We start from the raw sequence: 16,952 nt of genomic DNA, 5'->3' as shown, positions 1-16,952 counted from the left end.
GAGGGCCTGCCTGGACCCGGCCCCTGGACAAGCCAACACACGGCCCCAAAATGCAGGCAGCTGAGTGCAGCCCGAGCTGCATCTGGGGCAGAGAGGCGCCCCGCCCGCAACGCACCGTTTCCTTGGGAAATGGTGCCCTCAAGCTCCCTTTATGAGCGCCTAAGGTCTTCAGGTCCTGGAGCTGGGTATGTGGGAGGGGCCAAGGAGTCGCTGCGGGCGGGTCGGAGGTGAATGTGTAACCCTCCCGGCCGCCCCCACCACCCCGACCCCGCCCGGTCACGTGGGCCCCGCAGGGCAAAGTCTCAGGGTCCGAGACGGCGAAGTCCGGCGGGATGAGCGCGCCGGGCCTGGTGCTGCTGTGGCTGCAGCTGTGCGGTAAGGGAGTGGCGTGGGGGTGCGCCGGGGGCCCGATGCACCCGGAGACCCATGTCCCCGGGGGGCGCGCAGCGGGAGCGCGAGGGGCTGCGAAACCCGGCCAGCCGTCGGGCTCCTCCTGGCGCAGCGCCCGCGGGGCCGAGCGGGAGGCTCTCCGGGCCCCCGGGCCAGACCGACGGCCGGCCGCGCACGCCTTCCGCCCCTACTCCGCCCGAAGCTGGTCCCCCGCCCCGCACCCCCACCCCCCGGCCCCGGGGCGCCTCTGACCACCACGTGGCCCCTAGGCGGGGGCGTGTGCTCGGGGCGGCCCCCTAAGCCCGGGAGCTGTGAGAACTGCAGCCCTTCCCGGTTCCCCTCTCTGAGCCCTGGGCGGATCCGGTCTGCCGGCCGCCCCCCGCCCGGTCCCGCAGTTTCTTCCCCTGGGCCGAGGCCTCCCTGGCACGATAGCCTCAGCCCTGTGGTTGCCACCGTTCTGGCAGGGCGAACTGGGGGTGGGGAGACCCTGAGGAAGGCACGTTTGAACGGGCTCTGCAGATTCAGAAGAAGTTGGGGAGCCTCGGGGCCAGGCTCCCACAGGGTCTGGTCCCACACCTGGACCCTCTAGCTCCAGGTCTCTCTGGGCAAGGTCATCCTTCCTGGGCACTGGGGGTTTTGGGCAGGAACTCCAGTGCTCAGCCGTCCTCTCCCCAGCCCTGACGCGGGCCACCTACAAAGTCTGGGTCCCCAACACCAACTTTGATGATGCCACCAACTGGAGCCAGAACCGGCCCCCGTGCGCGGGCGCTGCTGTGGAGTTCCCCACGGACAAGGTGCCTGACCCCACTCCTGGGGCCGTGGGGGGGTCCCGGCGTGGTCCAGGCCCCTGGAGCCCAGGGAGGGGGGCACTCGCTGACGTCCTTTCTGCCTGCAGACGCTGTCAGTCCTGGTGCGAGAAGGTCACAGCATCTCAGACATGGTGAGCAGGGCTGGGAATGGCCTCCAAGTCAGAAGGGGGCCCGCAGGTCCCGCCTCAACTCGAGGCCTCTTCCTGACTGGCCTCCACCTGGGGGGCAGACCCTTCAATCCACTGGCCCTTAGCCTGTGGAGGGGGTTTCTGGAAGGGTGGGGAACCACATGGGAGGGGACCCCGGTCTTACAGTTGCAGCCCAGGCTGTGCCCAGCTTCGGAGCAGGTATGGGGGCGCCTCCTGTCCCTCCTGCCCCTGACTCGGCCCTGTCACCCAGGAGTCCATCCTCTCTAGGTCTGCCCCAGGGAAGTCCCCTCCCCGCCCCACCAAAGCCTTTCCTTGTCCTGTGCCTCGGAACTCCATCAAGGGGCCTTTTTCTCAAACCGCTTCACAGTGTGAGTTCCAGGGCGGGGTCCTCACCCGGAGGCCACTGGACTTTGTCGGTGAGGGGGGGCTGCTGGTGGCCTAGGAGGCCTGGGCACCACTCACTCGGCTGCCCAGATGCAGGGTCTGGGTACCCCTTATTTCCACCTGGAGGCAGCTCTGTTAATTGATGGTTTTTGAAAGCGGCATCAATTCTGGGAGTCTGGCCCCACGGGGGACAGGGCAGGGGGCGTTAGAGACCCCAGCCCTCACCTGCAGCCTGGGAAGGGGCCTCGGGCGGGATGTGCCGGTTCCTATAGATCCCGGGTCCAGACGCCCTTCCCACGTGTCCAACCCAAAGACTCAGGTGTGGAGGGGGCAGTGAGGGGGACGAGGAAGTGGCAGAGCCAGGGGGGAACCGTGGCTACACTCAGGAGCCCCCACAGCCCTGGCGACCGTGGCAACCAGACAGGGGCCTGGAGAGGGCAGGGGGTGCCTGGAACTGGCAGGAACCCGCGTATAGAGGAATCAGTTGAAGATGGGGGTGCTGGGACCTGGGGATCCCTTCTGGCCATCTTAGTTGCCTGGATGATCTCCTTGGGGAGTTCAGTTCTGTTCAGTTCAGTTCAGTCCAGTCACTCAGTCGTGTCCAACTCTTTGCGACCCCATGAATCGCAACACGCCAGGCCTCCCTGTCCATCACCAACTCCTGGAGTCTACGCAAACCCATGTCCATCAAGTCGGTGATGCCATCCAGTCATCTCATCCTCTGTCGTCCCCTTCTCCTCCTGCCCTCAATCTTTCCCAGCATCAAGGTCTTTTCAAATGAGTCAGCTCTTTGCATCAGGTGGCCAAAGTATTGGAGTTTCAGCTTCAGCAGCAGTCCTTCCAATGAATCTTCAGGACTGATTTTCTTTAGGATGGACTGGTGATGATCTCCTTGGGGAGTGCTTGGGGATCTCAAAAGAGACAACAGTCATGCATTCATTCATTCTTCACTCCCTCTCTCTGCCCTGTCCTCCCCCTGGCCCAGCCAGCCCTCCTCTTTGTCCTGCATGTCTGTACCCCTTGCATGGTCCCTTGGGGTGCCCCCCTCACTTCCCCTGCTTATGCTCTGCCCGGAGAGGTCAGCTCCCAGAGGTCCTGGGTGGAAACAGCCCAGGGGCACAGAGACGGCCGAAAGGACCCAGTGCTGTCTGAGGGCCCTCCTCCAGCCCTACCCGTGGGGCCCCAGTGTGGTCCAGCTGCTGAGATGTCGCCTGTGATGAGGCACAGCAACTCAGTGATTTAATTTGCATTTCTCTTGGTTTGGAACGTGGGCTTCCCAGGTGGCTCAGACGGTAAAGAATCTGCCTGCAATCCAAGAGACCTGGGTTCAATCCCTGGGTCAGGATGATCCACTGGAGGAGGAAATGGCAACCCACTCCAGTACTCTTGCCTGGAGAATCCCATGGACAGAGAAGCCTGGCAGGCTACAGTCCATGGGGTCTCAAAGAGTCAGACACAACTTAGCAACTAACACTTTCACTTTTCACTTTGGTTTGGAACTTCTCTCCCTGGGATTTTTCTCTTCCTGAACACCTCCCCTCCCATTTCTGGGCAGATTGCCTAGGAATCTATTATTTTCTACCCATTAATTGTCGAGTTACTGCAAATGTCTTCTCACTATGGATTCTGCCTGTGTTTCCCTTTGCTGATAAGAAACCCCCGCTATTAATCTATCAGATGCAAGATCGGTTGCTTTAAACCTGTGTTTTCGGTGTTTTGTTTAAGCGTCTCTTCCCTGCTTCTCGGTCACAACCATAATCAGCCATATATTATGTCTATCGGGTCATGGTTTTCCCATCAGGGGCACATGTCTGAGTCAGACGATAACTAGGAAACCAGCTGTATTCTTCTCCTTGGATTAAGCCCAGTTTCTCATGTCCTCCTCCAGCCACCAACCTTGCCCCTTGCTTTGCGGCACTGGGGTCACTGCTCACCAGCTGCCCAAGGTGTGGTGGGGGTTCTCCTCGAGCTTTGCCAGCAGTTCCTTTGATCTTTCTGCCTGTTCTCCTGCCAGCACCACAGTGTCCCCACTCAGGCTCTGTGAGTTGTCTTAAAATCCACTGGGTCAATTTCCCCCGCCTCTCCCCCACTCTGAGAGGCCAACCCTCAGAGGACCCAAGTGGAAACCGGCCCCCCTGCGCCACCTTCACCCTTCTGTTTCAAGGTTGACTAGTTCTTTGTGGATCTGACTGTTGCAGAGAAATCATAGCGTAGGTTTATCAGATAACACCAGTTCAGTTCAATTCAGTTCAGTCGCTCAGTCGTGTCCAACTCTTTGCGACCCCATGAATCACAGCATGCCAGGCCTCCCTGTCCATCACCAACTCCCGGAGTTCACTCAAACTCACGTCCATCGACTCGGTGATGCCATCCAGCCATCTCATCCTCTATCGTCCCCTTCTCCTCCTGCCCCCAATCCCTCCCAGCATCCGAGTCTTTTCCAATGAGTTCACTCTTCACATGATGTGGTCAAAGTACTGGAGTTTCAGCTTTAGCATCATTCCTTCCAAAGAACACCCAGGACTGATCTCCTTTAGAATGGACTGATTGGATCTCCTTGCAGTCCAAGGGGCTCTCAAGAGTCTTCTCCGACACCATAGTTCAAAAGCATCAATTCTTCGGTGCTCAGCTTTCTTCACAGTCCAACTCTCACATCCATACATGACCACAGGAAAAACCATAGCCTTGACTAGATGGACCTTTGTTGGCAAAGTAATGTCTCCACTTTTGAATATGCTGTCTAGGTTGGACATAACTTTCCTTCCAAGGAGTAAGCGTCTTTTAATTTCATGTCTGCAATCACCATCTGCAGTGATTTTGGCCACCCAAACCCTGGAATTTGATTGGGAATGAATGACAACTTTATATACGCAAGTCATCCACTTGAGAGTATGGATTTTCTCTTCAAATATTTCAGGTCGTTGGCTATAAAACTCTTTACTAGAGTCTTAAAATGGTGCACGTAGAGGTTTTGTGTAGTAGTGGCTAATTTATAAATCCTTTATATAATTTGGTTCCTGTTGTGAATGGTGCCCTATTTTTAAGAATGATATCGTCTATGTGGTTATCTTTGTAAACAATGACCATTGTTCCTCTTCCTTTCCAGTCCAGACTCCTTTTATTTCCTTTTCTTTCCTTATATCACTGTCCAGGATCTCTACCCCTATGTTAAACAAAAGTGACGAAAATAGGCCTTCTTGTCTTGTTCCAGCATAAAAGAGAAGACATGTCGAGGTTCTCCACTGTGTGATGTTTGCTGTAGCATTTTGTAGATAACTTTATTTAATTGTGGAACTTCTGATCTATTTCTAGTTTGCTGGCAGCTTTTTGAAAAATCATAGATGGGCTGCTGAACTTGCCAGTTTTTTTTCCTGCACTGACTGAGATGTAACCCCCCTACCCCCGTAGCCTGTTAATGGGGTTTTCTGAGGCGGAACCGTCCTTGTGAGCCGGATGCCTTCCTGGCACCTTCCTTCGGGTACAGGTCGAAGTGCGCCTCTTCCAGACACTTGCCTTCCCTGTCACACTGATTTTGGTGGCACAAGACTCTCCACTGCCATCTGCTGGGACACCATTGCACACGCTGCAGAGAACTTGGGATGGGGGCCTTCTCATCCCTTCCTTCCTGCGTTCTTGGGACGTGATACATTATTGGATCCAATCAGCTAATATTTTATTTAGAATCTTCAGATTTCTGTTTGTAAGTCAACTGAGCCTATAATTTTTTTCCTTTTGTTGTTCATTTGGTTTTGGTTTATTTATTGTTGGTTGCAGTGGGTCTTTGCTCCTGAGGGGACTTTCTCTTGTTGCGGGGGGCTGCTCCTCTTTCTGGGGATGGCTTCTTGTCACAGTGGCTTCTCTTGCAGAGCACAGGCTCCAGGGTGCACAGGCTTCAGTAGGTGTGGTGCATGGGCTTAGTGGCTCCGTGGCATGTGGAATCTCCCCCAACCAGGAATCGAACCTGTGTCCCCTGCATTGGCAGGTGGATTCTTACCCACTGTACCACCAGGGAAGTGCCTTCATTTGGTTTTGGAATGAAGGTTACAGTGGCCTCATAAAATGGACTGGTGATTTTTCACTCTTTTTCTGTTTTCCAGAACAACTTCGGGAAGAAGAAATTAAATTTTCCTTGAAGGTTTAGCAGAGCTCACCTGTAAAACCCTTGGTTGGACTGGGAATTTGGGGAATAGGAGGTCTTTGACTGACATTTAAAATTCTTTAATGCTTACTTGTCACTTCAAATTCCCTATTGCCTCTTGCATCAATTTTTATATTTTAAACTTTCCTAGAAATTGGTATATTTCATCTAGGTTTTTGGCAGTGTTACTGATTTCTTAACCTTTTCAGTATCTGTATTTTCCTTTGAACAAGTGAGGTCTTTATTGTATGTCCATGGCCTTTCGGTCTCTCCCTCCCCCATCACATTTTAGTCCTTGATTTAAACATTTATTAAGAGACAGCAATAAGTATTTTTGTTATTTCATCACGAAAGTATTTCACAAAAGTATTTCATCACGCTGCTTCCCATATCTCTTCTTAGCTTCTGCCCTTACTTCCTCCAAGCATGTTTTCAGCGTAGGTTTGTCTGTGGCAATCCTGAAGTCTTTCAGGCTTTCAGTTCAGTTGCTCAGTCATGTCCGACTCTTTGCAACCCCATGGATCGCAGCACGCCAGGCCTCCCTGTCCATCACCAACTCCCGGAGTTCACTCAGACTCACGTCCATCGAGTCAGTGATGCCATCCAGCCATCTCATCCTCTGTCATCCCCTTCTCCTCCTGCCCCCAATCCCTCCCAGCATCAGAGTCTTTTCCAATGAGTCAACTCTTCGCATGATGTGGTCAAAGTACTGGAATTTCAGCTTTAGCATCATTCCTTCCAAAGAAATCCCAGGGCTGATCTCCTTCAGAATGGACTGGTTGGATCTCCTTGCAGTCCAAGGGACTCTCCAGAATCTTCTCCAACACCACAGTTCAAAAGCATCAATTCTTCGGTGCTCGGCATTCTTCACAGTCCAACTCTTGCATCCATACATGACCACTGGAAAAACCATAGCCTTAACTAGACGGACCTTTGTTGGCAAAGTAATGTCTCTGCTTTTGAATATGCTATCTAGGTTGGACGTAACTTTCCTTCCAAGGAGTAAGCATCTTTTAATTTCATGGCTGCAGTCACCATCTGCAGTGATTTTGGAGCCCAAAAAAATAAAGTCTGACAGTGTGGATCACAATAAACTGTGGGAAATTCTTTCAGGCTTAGAGATTGTTATATTAGCCTTTAATATATGACACACTATTCTGCAGGGCAGAGCCATGTCCAGGGCCGTGTCTGCTCTACGGACTTGGGACGTCTTCAGGCAGCCTGTTCCACTGTCTGCGTGCATCGTTGCTGAGAAACCCAATCCCTGAATGTTTTTCCTTCCTGGGTGATTTCTTTCCCTCTGCCGCTTCTACAGCGTTCTCTTTGTCTTGATATTCATAAACAGAGTGTTCTGTGATTTTCCTTATTTGGCATTCAATGAGACCTTTCCTTTTTAAAATATTTTTTATTTTTTACATACATAGTTGGTGGTGCTGTGTGGGATGTTAGTTCCTTGACCAGGGACTGGTCTGGAGCCCCTACACTGGGAGCAGGTTTAACCACTGGCCTGCCAGGGAAGTCCCCAGTGAGAGCTTTCAGGCGGTTTCCCAGCTTTCCTCGGATGCGGAGAATTCCTCTTCGCGGTTTCTTCAGACGCGCCCTGCCCTCGTATCCGAACGCTGGCGCTGGTGTCGAGCTCCCACCTCTCCTGGTTTCTCTTGGTTTCTCTCTCTCGGCCGTTTCCTGCTGTCTTCCAACTATGGCATTCATCGTGTATTATTCACACTCCCCCTCTTTGGCTCGGTTGAAAACCAAGTTCTTGTTGGAGCCTCACACTGTGGACACCCACCGCCCCTCCCGATGCGCCTGCGCCCCTCGGTCCCCCGGGCTGGGCCCTGGCGCCTGCAGGGGTGGGGGGGTCTGCCTGGCTGGCACGGGGCTGCACCCCCAGCCACGGACGAGGCTGGCCCGTGACCTTCCCTCTGCCCGGTGTCAGCCTGCGGTCAGGCCCAGTGCCTGGGGGGCTGAAGAGCAGACCCTGCGGAGCAGGCTGGGGCCTCTCCCCAGAGGTGTTAAGCGTCGGGGACCCCCACACGGAGCAGCCCCCCGGTCCCGCCCTCACTTCCGCCCCGATCCCACGGTGGGGTGGGGTCCCCCGCTCCCGGCCTCCGCGCGGCTCCGCGGCCCCACCACCCCAGTTCCCTCTTCCCCAGCCGCCCCGCTGCCCTTCCTCACGGTGAGGGCTGCTCCAGGGGCGCCGGCGGCTTGGCTTCGTGGAGCCGACGGGCCCTTGAATTGTAGTTTCTCGGGGGGCCGGCCGCCCTGACGGGAGCCACGCTGCCGCAAACTCCCCGCTCCCTCGGCCCAGCGGACCCTCAGCCCGGGCGAAGTGCCCCCCGGCCCCGACCTCAGCGGCCCAGTCGGCGGCCTAGACTCTCCCGCCCACAGGGACGGGGCTCGGGGGTGGGCGCACAGCCGGACCCTCCGGTGCCCACGCGCCGCCTCAACCCGTGCCTCCTGCAGCTCTTGCCGCTGGACGGGGAATTCGTCCTGGCCTCGGGAGCTGGATTCGGCGCCGCGGACGCCGGCTCGCGCCCGGACTGCGGCCCAGGTGAGGGGGGCGCGGGGCCAGCGGGGCGCGGCCGCGGGAAGGGCCGGCCTGGAGGGCGCGTTCCCGGCGCAGCTCAGGGTCGCGCGCCCGCCCAGGAGCCCGCGCGCGCTTCCTCGACCCCGACCGCTTCCTGTGGCTCGATCCGCGCCTGTGGCGCTCCGGGGACGCGGGGCGCGGCCTCTTCTCCGTGGACGCCGAGCGCGTGCCCTGCCGCCACGACGACGTCGTCTTCCCGGCCGACGCCTCCTTCCGGGTGGGCCTGGGCCCGGGCGCCGGCACCGTGCGCGTCCGCAGCGTCCAGGCGCTGGGCCAGGTGGGCCGGGCGTGCGCGGGGCGGGCGGGGGTCTCCCAGGAGCGCCTCCCACCCTGCTAGCCTGGTGGGTTCCGGGCGCTCAGGCACGGTCTCTGCTCCGGCCGGCTCCCGGGCTCACCCGGCCACCTGCAGACGTTCGCGCGCGACGAGGACCTGGCGGCTTTCCTGGCGTCCCGCGCGGGCCGCCTGCGCTTCCACGGGCCGGGCGCTCTGAGCGTGGACCCCGAGGCCTGCGCGGACCCGTCGGGCTGCGTCTGCGGCAACGCCGAGGTGAGGGCGGCCCGCCGCGGGGCGGCCGGAGTGGCGCGCGGCCGGGCCCGGAGCTGGGCGGGAGGTAGGGGCTCTGCCGCCGCGCCCCGCCGTCTCCCGCTCGCTCTCTCCCAGGGCGCGCGGCGCTCTCTCCCGGTCTGGCCGTCGCTCTCTCCACGCTGACCCCCGCTCCCCGTTTGCAGGCGCAGCCGTGGATCTGCGCCGCACTGCTCCAACCCCTGGGTGGCGGCTGCCCCCAGGCCGCCTGCCTGGAGCCCCTCCGGCCCGAAGGGCAGTGCTGCGACCTCTGCGGTGAGCGCCCCGCCGCGCCCCTCAGAGCTGGGGCGGCGCGGCCACCCTGGCTCGCCCCAGCCTGCTTCCCTGCCGGGCTCGGACCTACGGGGCTGACCCCTCCTTCTCTTCCTGCTGCAGGAGCTGTCGTGTCGCTGACCCACGGCCCTGCCTTTGACCTGCAGCAGTACCGGGCGCGGCTGCTGCACGCCTTCCTGGCTCTGGTACTGAGGCCGCGCCCCCAGCCCAGCCCCCACCCTTCCGCCGCCGGGGTCTGGGAGCACCCCCTCCGCCGCCTCCCTGATGCGTCCGCTTTCCGCCTGCAAAGCTCTTGTCCCTGCCCTCTTTGTCCCCGCAGGTCCGAGGGACGGAGTCCCCGGGCCAACTCGGTTTCCCTCTCCAGCCCCAGTACCAAGGGCTGCAAGTGGCCGTGTCCAAGGTCCCGCGCCCGCCCGGGCTCCGCGAAGCCTCAGACGCGAAGGCGGACACGGAGATCCAGGTGGTGCTGGTAGAGGCCGGGCCCGAGACCGGCGGCGCGGGGCGCCTGGCCCGGGCCCTCCTGGCGGACATCGCGGAGCACGGTAACCGCGGCGCCCCTTTCCCAGTCCGCCCCCCGCCCCGGTCCCGCCCCGCCCCGGGATTCTGAGCCGGCGCCCTGCGTTGCAGGCGAGGCCCTCGGAATCCTCTCGGCGACCGCTCGAGAGTCGGGCGCGCCCGTCTGGGGCGGCTCGGCGGCGGGGTTGAACGCGCCGGCGCGCGCGGGGCTGGCGGGCGGCTTGGCGGCCGCGGGGCTGCTGGTGCTAATGGCGCTGCTGGCGGGGGCGCTGCTGCTGCGCCGCGAGGGGAGGCTCAGGTACGCGGGGCGCGGGGGCTCGGGGACGCTGGCCGGGGGCTCGGGACTCCGGTACGCGGGGCAGGGGTTCGGGGCTCGGGTGTGTCGGGCTCACACGCGTCCTCGCCTCCAGGTGGAGGAGGCGCGACGAGGCGGCCCCCGCTCGGGCCGGGGCGCCGCTGGGCTTCCACAACCCGGTGTTCTACGCGGCGGACTCCGCGGAGGCGGTGAGGGGCGCCCGGGGTCGGGGGTGCGGGACCTCCCTGCGGCCGGGCTCCCTGACTCTGCGCTCCCGCAGCTCCCGGCCCCGAAGTCGGACCAAAGGAGCTCCAGCCGCAGCTACTTCCTTAATCCGCTATTCGGCGAAGCGGAGGCTGAGGCCTGAGCGGCCACGTGACCGGCCCGTCGCACCCCGACCCCAGCCCCATCCAGCGGGCATCGCGGGCCCCGCGGGATCCCCCACTCTCTGCTGGCCTAGGATGGGGGTGTCCTGGCCCAATAAAGCTATTTCTTGCACCTGCTGTCAGCGTGGACACCCCGTGCTTGTCCTGCGCCCGTCTGTCCCTGCCTGGTCGGAGCTGGGAGGGCCAGTTCAAATGGTGAGGGGTGGTCCTCAGAGCCCGTGCCCGCTGACGCCTAGCCACCCAGGACAGTCCTGGGTGCTGCCTGTCGGCTGGGGCGGCCCAAGGTTCCGGCCTGAGAAGGTGTTTCCAGAACTAGGACGGGCCTGCTGTGTTCCGGAGGAACCCAGGAAGAAGCCCTTACTGGTGGCGTGTGGGGGGGAGTCGGGAGCCAACCGAAGAGGGTGGCAGAGCCGGCTGCCAGCTGCTCAGGCCCAGGTTGTGTGGGCTGTGCTGGGGCCAAACAGTTTGGCCTGGACTTCCGACGGGCTGGGCACTGGCCTGCCCAGCAGGCTGGCCCAGCCGCATAGTGGATCTGTCCCCTCCGCGGGCGGGGGCAGAGCTGCCTGCTCACCGTGGTCACAGGCGTTGGCGCGCTGGCGTGTGTCCTGCTGGGTGGGGGCTCTTTGGTGTCGGAGGCCAGGCCTGGCCCGTGTCCCCCTCCTGCGGGCGGCTGTGAGGTCTGCGGTGGGTGAGGGCTGAGCCACTCTGACTTGGTAGGTAATGACAGACCAGCGTGGGATGGTGGTGTGTGTGTGTACGGATGCGTGCCAGCTTGAACTGTCAGGGAGACACCTGTGTGACCAGCGTTGGACACACCTACCCCCGCTGAGGGTGACCACCCGTGACCTTCTGACGGTGGATTCGCTCTTAAGCTCCCGTCCCTCTGTGCTCTGTGGCCAGTACCTTTTGAAGCTCGCCCACATTGTGGGCGGTGGTTACTTACAATAGCTAGTATTTCATTTAAAGACGGCTCACACCTGAGCCCCTGTGTTTCAGACCGGTAACAGGTACTCCTGTGGGGCAGATGCCCGGGCGGGTGGGGCGGGGTGGGGGTGATACGCCATGCCCTCCGACCCGGCTGCCTGGCTGCCCACTGCCTGCTCACTGTGGGCCTGCACTTGCGTCTGGTTTTCCAGATGCTGGACGTTGCCTCAGGGGCATCTGCCTGTGCCTTGTGTGGGGACGGGGGAGGCAGCTCGTGGTGCCCCTGCCCCACCAGGGGCAGTTGCGGGGCCGCTGGCCGCGCTGACTGGCAGAGCTGCAGGGGGCCCGGGACGCTCCCCAGGGACGGCGCATCAGCTCTCTGCGTCCTGTCCATCCTCAGCGCCCCCTGCCCGTGTGTCACCAAGGGCTTACTGCGGGTCAGAGCGAACAGTGTACCCAGTCAGCCACAGGCTCCTGGGCCCCCAGACCCCCGCCCAGTGCCATGTACCCACCCTTGCCTCCCCATGAGCACCCCCTCCAGGGGGTGGTCAGCCCGGTCCTGTTTTCTCTCTCTGAAGCCTAGCAGGGACAACGGGCCAGACAGCCCGCTCTCTCCAGCCAGAAGCCCACCCCAACCCTGCCTACACACCACGCAGGGCATCCCTGGAGGCCCCCTGGGATCTGCACAGGCGAGAGGTCCCGGCCCTGGAGGCCGGCTCATGCCACATGGACTCCGTCCCCCACTGCTCCAAGGCAAGATGGTTCTTCCCAGCACAGGGTGGGCCTTCCAGTGCTGGGGGCCCCAGGCACCAGCTGACTGCACATGCCATTCAGACAAACCACCCAGAACTTTAAAACTGCCGTCTTCTGCTTTATTGACAGGTAAATTGTTCAAAAATGTTCTCACAATTCAATAATTACAAAGACTCAGACTTACATTAAAAAAGTAAAAACCAGAACCCCCAGCAGGTGCCAGCCCCAGCGGAAGGCCCGGGGGGCAGGCAGGCCGTGGTGCCCACGTTGCTCAGTGCCGACTCATGGAAAATGCGCGTCTTCCACAGCGTTGCGAGGACGTCAGCTGGCACGGGGCAGAGGGAAGCCTGCCGGTGGCTCACGGCGAGCTTTCAGAGGCCGCCCCAGGCCCTCGTGCTGAGAGGGGAGGCAGAAGCGCGCGGGGTGGAGTGTGGCGGTGTCTACACCATCCAGTAGAGGGCACGAATCATGGGGCTCCATGCGGGGCAGGGCGCCCCCGGGCGCGGACTCTTGGCCCGCGGGCACAGGGCCCAGCTACCCGCCACCCACTGGTTTCAGGGCCGGAGGCTGAGCGGTGGAAGCGAGCAGGACAGAGCACAGCTGACTTCACAGTAGTAGAGACTGGTGACACGTGTGGCTGTGACTGGGAATGGACTGACTCCAGAGGCCTCTGTCCACGGCTACAAGGTCGGCAGGAGGACTTCCGCCTCTTGACTATGTACGGGCTAAATGAACAAAATGGCCACAAACTAACCTCCACGTTTCCTGTCTTCAAGACTCTAGTGACACTGGGAATGATATACAACTTCCTACGATGCTCCTAAGCGCCTAGGAAACGGTTTCAGGGAACAGGGGCCGGACGCGGCACGGAGGCCGTCCTGAGCTGCCTGCGTCCCGGGGCAGCAGCTGGCCCTGGGTGGGCGGGAGGGGCCGGGGGCATCCTTCATGTGCAAATGGAGCCGCGTGGCCTCACAGCCGCGCAGAGGGTGATCTGGTCTACCGCCAGACAGTGCGGCACGGAACTGGTCATTATTATAATAAAGCATTTTCTTCATCTCATATCTACACGCCGACTCGACGCTTCCTTGGACAACAACACTGGAGGCTCCGCTCAGTCTTGGCACTGGCGTCGGGGGCCGCCTGGGCCCCGGCCCTGTGGCGGGAGCCGGCGGCTTCAGGCGTCGCGGGACGGCTGCTCTAGGCTTTCGAGGGGCAGCTGGCTCCTGTGGGGGGAATTGGGGCTCGGCGGGCCGCTGGGGTTGGAGCTGTTGGATGGAGTCGAGTGTTTGGTGGAATCTGAATCAGGCTGTGAAGACAGAACGGGGCCAGCGTGAGAACCGTCGCCTGGGCCTGAGAGTGCAGCTGCCTGGGTAGGCCCCGCTGTCTCCTTCCGAGATATGAGGACACACCCTCTACAGACTTTTCATGTGGCCCCTGCAGGAGAGATCACAAGCCAAGGCCCAACACCACCGATGACTCGTGCAACTATTACAAAAAGGAGTAACTCTGCCGTGAAGAAACCAGGCGGTGTGGCAGCCAAGTGGTCCAAGGCCACAGACCTGAGGCTCTTGGGTGGTAAAAGCACAGGGGATAGAGGGACTTTCTCCACATGACAGAGGTGTCAGGGAGCAGCCCCCTGACTGCACGCCCTGTGGTGAGAGGCAAAGCTCCCATTCAGAGCAGGAGCGAGGCCAGGCTGCTGCCGTCACGCTGCTCAATACCGGCTACAAGGTCCAGCCACTGGGCAAGTAAAGACGGCGTCCACGAGGGACAGTAGAAGGAAAAGCATCTCTGCTCACGGCTGACCAGACTCTGTAGGAATATAAACGCTAAAGAGCTTAACGAGTTCAGTAAAGCTGCAGGATGCAAGGTCAACACAAAAATCAGTTCTGCTTCTATGGAATCTGAAAAGGAAACTAAGAAAACAATTCCATTTACAATAGCATCCAAAAGGATAAAATATATCTAAGAATAAATTTAACCAGAGGTGAAAGACCTGTATACTAAGACTATAAACACTGCTGAAAACATTTTTTAAAAAGACCACCTGAATAAATCAAAGGCATCCCATGTTCATGGATCAGAAGACTACTGTTAAGATGGCAACATTCCCCACGTGATCAACCTACAGATTCAATGCAGTCCTTACCAAAATCCTAAAGGACTTTTTCGGGGAGGCATAGAACTGGAAAAGCCAATCCTCAAATTCACATAGAATTGCAGAGGACCCAGAAAAGTCAAAAGAAAACTGCATAAGAAAAAGCTGGAGGACTCATACTTCCCAAACTAACTACTTCAAAATGTACTATTGGAACATCCCTGGTGGTCCAGAGGCTAAGAACTCGCCCGCCAATTCAGGGGACATGAGTTCGATGCCTGGTTGGGAAAGAAAGATCTCACACGCCACGGGCCGACTAAGCCCATGCTCCACAGCAGGAGAAGCCACCACGATGAGAAGCCTGTGCGCGACTGGAGAGCCGCCCCCACACACTGTAGCTAGAGAAAGCCGGGCAGCCACCAGTAAATAAAGCTGAGCGAGAAGCTGAGACTCCTGAAAACCGGGGACGAACAGGTGCGTTGTGCTAGCTCTCAGGTTGCAGGTGGTGCAGCAGAGGCTCCAGGAACAGAAACACGTAAACACAAGAATTTACTAGAGGGTAACCCACAGGATAGAGGGAAGTAAGTGGTGCCACGTGCTTTAGAGAGAAAGCGGCTCAGATCCTCACCCATACACGCTAAGACACACTTACACACTCTCACACTCCCTCAGACACTTTCACAACACAGGGACAAACAAAGGAAAAGCCTGCCCAGTTCTCAGAGTAAAAGAGAATTTACCTTAATTGAAAAAGATAGACTAGACTGTATAAGAAGTAAAAATTTCTATGTGTTAAATTTCTACATGACAACACCTTTACAATTAAAGACAAAATTAAGATGTCAGTGATACTGGGAAAAGTACTTGCAACAGGTAATACCCATAGTCCATGAAGAGTTTCTGTGAACACGTAGGAGGACACAGCCCCTCAAGAGCAGCTGGGTGAAGGGTGCAGAGGTGGACTTGGAGGAGCAAGCGGCCGACCCACACACCTCGAGTTCCAGGTGTGCCAGGAAGGTGAGGGACTCGTGCAGCGGAGCCCTATTTCTACCGTCAGCTCAGCAGCCCTGCGCCTCTGGCCTCCCGTCACAGAAGTGCCGCCGGGGCCCAGCCCTCAGGCCACCCTGCCTCCTGCTCTCCTCCCGCACCACACGGGGACTGAGGACACTGCCGTCTGCGGTGGGACTGCCCGACAGCACTGTGTTGACCCTCAACACTCCGATCCCATGGGGCTGTCGGAGGAAGAGAGAGGGCAAGACGCACAGGCCACCTGTGCACCTTCTGGCGTTCCAGCCATATGTGCAAGACTACCCAGAAAAGTCTAGACAGGAGCAGCCTCCCTGCATGCTCCAAGCACGCGGACGCCCACCCAGTCAGTGCCCGGGAGGAGAGCTGGGCCCCAGCACCTCAGGGGCCCTTGGCTGCACCCTCCTCAGTTAGGCCAGGGGGCCAAGCCACTGGGCAGCCGGGCCTGAAGGAGGCCTCGGTCTCCTGAGGCCACGAGGAGGAGGGGAGAACCCTCATCTTTCTCCCGACAGACTCACGGCCGCGGAGCCCGTGTCCTCCCCTCTGGGCGGAGCCTGAGCAGTCCAGAGAAGGCGGTTCTGGGGGGCTGGGGACCACGGAGGCCCAAGGTGACCACTCCAGGGCAGACAGAGCCTCAGACCCCAGGCCTCCGCCTTCGCCAGGCGAACCTCACCTCTTTGTCAAAGTCCTGGTCAGGGTCAGACATACTCCTTAGCGGCACAGCCACTCCAGGTTCCGATCCCCCTACAAAACAAAGACGGCCATCACCCTGGGGAAACAGTTGAGAGCAGAACCGCAAACCCAGCCCCGTTTCCAGGTCCCCCTCTGGGCCCCTACCTGACGAGGGCCACGAGATGTAGGGCTTGTTCCTGGGCGGAGGCGGGCGGGACAGGCTGGTGGGGGCAGGGCCCGGCCTCTCCTCCTGGGCGGGGGGCACGGCGCTCTGCGCAGAGAGCAGTATGTCAGCTCGGGAGCATGCACCGGCTGCCGCAGGCGGGTAGCCAGGCCCCGGGTAGAGTGTGCAGGCCATGTGCGGAGCCTGTAGCACCGCCAGGCGGAGGCCCTGGGCCTCCGTGGGGAAACAGGCTGGGAAAGCCCTCTGGACAGCTGCATCGGGCCAGCTTTGGACTAAGAACTGGCAGTGAGTGAGGGCAGTATGCCACCTGCCCTTACTGCGCTGTTCCAGCAGTCATTTTTGACAGCGATTTCCTCACGACACGGTAAGAAACGGTGAAGGCCACAGACCCTTAGGGAGCTGTGGGGAGGGGGTGTGGCGGGGGCGGCCGGGGCTCACCAGAGGCAGGTCCATGAGCACCTGCATGCCGTCGCCCGGGCCCATGTGGGCCACATGATTGAAGTTGGTGGGGTTGGAGATCATCTTGGACCGCAGCTCCGGGTCTCTGAGCATCTCTCTGCGGAGGGAGGGGGCATGAGGCCCCGTCCCGCCCCCGCCCCCCACGGCCCCGTCCCACCCCCGCGGCTCCTACCGCCGCTGCTGCAGCCGCTCCTCCTCCGGGACCTTGAAGACAAAGCGTCTCTTGCTCCGGGTCCGCAGCATCTGCTTCCGGCTGTTGTCCGAGGTGTCAGGCACGTTGAGCACGGTTCCTGCGGGCCAGGGAAGGGTCGCACGGCTGCTGACTC

At 59.9% G+C, this 16,952-nt stretch overlaps 2 protein-coding genes across 4 annotated transcripts in view; one reads left to right on the top strand and one right to left on the bottom strand.

Moving 5' to 3' along the window:
• Nucleotides 1–226: 226 nt before the first annotated feature.
• Nucleotides 227–10,627, top strand: AMN (amnion associated transmembrane protein). Of its 2 annotated transcripts, none has more exons than XM_025271187.3 (12): nucleotides 227–375; nucleotides 1,066–1,184; nucleotides 1,286–1,330; nucleotides 8,334–8,421; nucleotides 8,517–8,734; nucleotides 8,867–9,004; nucleotides 9,187–9,295; nucleotides 9,416–9,498; nucleotides 9,678–9,855; nucleotides 9,941–10,127; nucleotides 10,240–10,333; nucleotides 10,405–10,627. In XM_025271187.3, exons 1-12 carry the CDS (start codon nucleotides 333–335, stop codon nucleotides 10,489–10,491), a joined length of 1,389 nt encoding a protein of 462 aa, XP_025126972.3. In that variant the 5' UTR covers nucleotides 227–332; the 3' UTR covers nucleotides 10,492–10,627. The 2 variants fall into 2 exon arrangements, with proteins under 2 accessions (XP_025126972.3, XP_044788854.2); XM_044932919.2 differs by having other exon boundaries at nucleotides 9,633–9,855.
• Nucleotides 10,628–12,284: 1,657 nt separating this feature from the next.
• CDC42BPB (CDC42 binding protein kinase beta) overlaps nucleotides 12,285–16,952 on the bottom strand; it is a 94,697-nt gene continuing 90,029 nt past the window's right edge. The window contains exons 33-37 of one of the 2 annotated variants that reach the window (XM_025271444.3): nucleotides 16,799–16,916; nucleotides 16,606–16,723; nucleotides 16,149–16,254; nucleotides 15,985–16,055; nucleotides 12,285–13,493 (exon numbers count right to left, since the gene is read on the bottom strand). In XM_025271444.3, the coding sequence (XP_025127229.3) occupies nucleotides 13,362–13,493; nucleotides 15,985–16,055; nucleotides 16,149–16,254; nucleotides 16,606–16,723; nucleotides 16,799–16,916 (545 nt within the window). In that variant the 3' untranslated portion in view covers nucleotides 12,285–13,361. Of the gene's footprint in view, nucleotides 13,494–15,984; nucleotides 16,056–16,148; nucleotides 16,255–16,605; nucleotides 16,724–16,798; nucleotides 16,917–16,952 lie in introns of those variants that run through there. The other variant, XR_006547079.2, reaches the window with a different exon arrangement.

Source organism: Bubalus bubalis, chromosome 20, assembly GCF_019923935.1.
Source record: "Bubalus bubalis isolate 160015118507 breed Murrah chromosome 20, NDDB_SH_1, whole genome shotgun sequence".
NCBI lineage: Eukaryota > Metazoa > Chordata > Mammalia > Artiodactyla > Bovidae > Bubalus > Bubalus bubalis.
Note: the sequence above shows the minus strand (reverse complement) of the source record. Positions and strands in the feature narration are given on the sequence as shown.